The sequence below is a fragment of the Phaethon lepturus genome, unplaced genomic scaffold, assembly GCF_000687285.1.
Source record: "Phaethon lepturus isolate BGI_N335 unplaced genomic scaffold, ASM68728v1 scaffold11523, whole genome shotgun sequence".
Taxonomy (NCBI): domain Eukaryota; kingdom Metazoa; phylum Chordata; class Aves; order Phaethontiformes; family Phaethontidae; genus Phaethon; species Phaethon lepturus.
Genome location: NW_010527009.1, coordinates 17,269 through 21,069, shown reverse-complemented (window position 1 = coordinate 21,069; position 3,801 = coordinate 17,269). Strand labels below are relative to the sequence as shown.

General features: G+C 45.8%; 1 protein-coding gene across 1 annotated transcript in view; it reads right to left on the bottom strand.

The window, feature by feature from the left end:
• LOC104617833 (b(0,+)-type amino acid transporter 1-like) overlaps positions 1 to 3,801 on the bottom strand; it is a 10,488-nt gene that overhangs the window by 1,110 nt on the left and 5,577 nt on the right. Inside the window, exons 4-6 of the mRNA XM_010283257.1 lie at positions 3,674 to 3,795; positions 1,521 to 1,645; positions 976 to 1,063 (exon numbers count right to left, since the gene is read on the bottom strand). Coding sequence (XP_010281559.1) covers positions 976 to 1,063; positions 1,521 to 1,645; positions 3,674 to 3,795 — 335 coding nt within the window. The remainder of the gene's footprint in view (positions 1 to 975; positions 1,064 to 1,520; positions 1,646 to 3,673; positions 3,796 to 3,801) is intronic.

Below are 3,801 nucleotides of genomic sequence, written 5' to 3'. Positions count from 1 at the left end.
AAAGAGTTGGCCCATCAAGCCAAAGGCTGAGACCCCCACAGGGCCGGCCTGGAGGACTGTGGGAGTTTTATACAGTCTATGAAACACTGTTGCAAAACCAGAACTTTTTTTCCTTAAAGCCCATTCAATGAACAAGTTGGGTGAACGTGCTCATCCAGCATCCTAATTTTGGGACAGAGCCACAGAAGCCAGTGACTGGAAGACTTAATAGGGCGCTGCTCATCTCCTTCATGCTAAGCCCCATAGGACACTCAGTATTGCTTCGCCCAGCCTGACAGTGTCAGCCCGTCATCTGTCTCCTGGAGAAAAACCCATGAAAACCAGGATGTCCATTCGGTTTGTCCCAGAGAAAAGTCACTGTCCTGCACTCGCAGTCTCATGGGTCCCCTGTTGCTGGGATCTTTTCTGTAAAAATATTTCCCTCAGTCACTGAGGAAGCACTGCAGCTCAACTCGCTCATGGCACCAGGGGCGAGAAAAGGCAACTCCAGATTTGCTTCCACTCAGCTGTCTTGTGAGGAACAAACGTGTCCCCTGGCCATCTCAAAGGACTTGGGGCATTCGGGATGAGGTTTTTGTCCTCTGTAAGGTTCTTACACCTGGGCGACCCTCTGAGGAGTGTGACCAAGCTCTGAGAGCATAAACAGGAGATTGCATTGTTGATCAGATTCATCCTTCATTTTCCTCTCAAATCTCCAAAAAAAGAGGATATGGTAGATATATTTTCCACAGTGAGGGGGCAGTGCATCATTAGCTTATCAAGACAAAGAATTCAACCTTGACTTATGCCTGTATATTCACACTATCTTGCTCCTCGCTGACTTTGCTGAGACAAAACATGAAATTAAAAAAGGAAGGACAACCATACTAAATCTGTAAGCAACCAGCCCCAGTGCTTGTTCTTCCCTCATAATGCTCTCTTAGTCATTTGGGCAATACAGGAAAAGGGTTTGAGGGCTTTATGTTATTACTTCACCTTGTAAGATCTTGGCAGTTCTGGTTTCTTGATTTTTAAATACAGGAGACCAGAAATAGTCATGCCATAGAAAAGCCATGCTATAAAACTGGAAGAAAAAGGAAAAAGAAAAGAAAAACAAAAAAGAAAAAAAAAGAGAGCATTACATTTGGGGTGAGATCATCCAGGAATGTCACGCCCACCTTGCAGATCCCAGATGTTCATATCTCCAATTAAAAAGAATAATGATATGAATTTAATAGTTCTTCCATTCATTTCCTTTCCAGCACAAACAATGAGAACTTTCGAATCATCTGAATATTATAGATTCATTTCAATATGAGGATGAATCACATCCAGTTAAGTATGTAGTGACAGGAGCATTCATGCATTGCAAAGATGCTGGTTCCTAAGCTCTTTCTTTTCTTTCTTCCCCCCTCCCTTCCCCAATATTGGTTAGAAAGCAATAGCCCAGGCTCAAAAAAATATTAAAAGAAAATACTTCCAAAACAATGTCAAAAAACAGGAGCACGGGGGATGCAAACAGAAACGCTACACATACATACCTGAAAAAGTTCACAATACTGGTGAAGCTTCCTGATATTATCATTATTAAAGACATGGCAGATGTAAACAGCAGAGCAGGGGAGGGCGTGAGGCATCGCACGTGAGCCATAGAGAGAATATCTGGCTGGAAACCAAAGCAAAACAATACACCATCACAGCACATACTCGGAGATCCTTACTCATCCCCCCGAGCTGCTGGTGGGAGCTCTGTCTGCAGCCAGGGCCACTCTTAATCATCAAATAAGCATCATAATATAAAAGCAGTTCAGCTCTGAGGAGCGTAAACATGGAAACGCCCCTCAAGGATATCGCATCTCACTGATTTCACATCATATGTGCTCAGTTTAGGCAGGCAAGATGAAGTTTTCAAACTACCGGAGTGACAGACTAAGGCTGAGTCAAATCAAAGCTTTCCTGATCATCATCAGGACCTTGTGCATGGTCCCACTCTTCTGCCCTCTGTCATGTCTCTCTGGGACTTGACTTCTCTTGGGCTGACTCGAAAATGAGACAAGGATTACTCCTGAAACATTTATGCAACCAACCACAAAGCAAAGCAGGACTTGTTCCAGAACACGGAGAGAATTGTTAGCCTCTTTATTGCTTGGTTCATTGGGAAAGTTTAATGACAAAGGCTCCTTTTTCTTCTTTCCAACCAAAATAGCATGCAAGCACTTCTGCTAAAGCTGAGTGTCTGCAAAACGGTGTAAGCATTCAGTTCTTAGTCTGGTACAGTCAAATTGAGACCATCTGGGAACTGCTCAGCACAGAGCTTGCCCCGATACAGCAGACACTGTCATCAGTAAGAGAAGCTGTGGAACCAGTAACCACCAAACCCCATAACCACCAATCCAGTCATCTCCACCAAACTGGTCATTCTTATACATAAAAGATTCCCTCCTATGTACAAGGAGTGGAGCTGGTGCGGCATGGTATCCTTCACACCCAAGAGCAGAAATGCCAGATGGTGTGGGGAGGAAGGATCAAAGAAGCACAAAGGTCCAGGAGGAACGCAACATGCCTGCTCAAAACAGACAAATGCAGCTCAGCCCGAGCACCGAGAGGGAGAAGAAGTGTGGGTAGGTGTGGGGAGGGTGCCTGCAAGTGAGGGGGTTCGTACCAGCAGCTGGAGTGGGGCAGCGGCCTCAGGTGCTTGCATGCCCCAGTACCGGCAACTGGGGAGTTGGGGATCCAGGGGCAGCTACTGGGCAGACTGAATGTCTGAGCCCAGCTGCTGGAGGGACCCACATTGTACACATGTTTACAAACATGTATTTCCCACTAACAGACCCTTGATCAGCCAGAGAGAGGAACAAGGTGAGGCCCTTGCTGCTGTTCGTGCTAGTGTTGGTGTGGGTGCCGAGTGCGTCTGTACGTGTAGTTCTGTGTGACCTGCTGTCTGTACATGTATATATACACATATATACATATGTATGTGTGTATATATATATGTTGTATACTTGTGTTTGTGTGTGTGTGCCTATTGGGAATACATGCTGAACTTACCGGTTGGACCAGGGAGCATGGAGCTGCAGCAGCCTGACCTCTGCTCTGGGCTACCAGATTTGGCCCCACCTAACAAAACCAATTAAAAACCCCAGCTAGGAGGGACGTAAGGCTTGGTGTCACCTTGTAATTGCTATGAAGCTTGAAAAGCAGAGACACCCTATGCTGTATCTGAACAGGACTACCCCAGGAACAACCCTGAGACCAGCTTGTGTAATCAGTATTACATGCAAAGGCAGCTTGCCTGTGCTGGGCTACCTTCCTGGCGCGAGCAAGGGTGCCTTACAACATGCAAGTATGGCCAGGTCTCCCGTACCTGGCAGGTATATAGGCTAGGTCACCCCAGAGCCTGTGCCCAGTGCTCCAATACAGCAGTATTTCAGTTGTTCATTTCATTTCTTAAAATTCAGACTAGATGCAATTATGTATCTTTCTGAAATTACACAGATGAAAAAGAAAGTCAGGAGACAACGTATACATTACATTTGAAAAAGATGGGGAAGAAAGTCTTTGATCAAGGAACAAACCACTGAAGAGCTATTACTCTCCCAGTTGAACATACATGGTGTTTTCCTCTCTGCTTTAGTGTCACAAAAAGGTAAAGTTCTCACAGCAAGCCAGACCCCCCTTTTTTTTTTGTCCTTACCATATGGCCTTCCCTTGCAGCAATGTAGCACACGCGACCTCCGCTAAAGAACGTGCCGTTCGATGAGCCAAACGTAGACAGTGCCACTGACAGAGAGATGAGCCATGCCCAACTGCCCAGGACTTTGT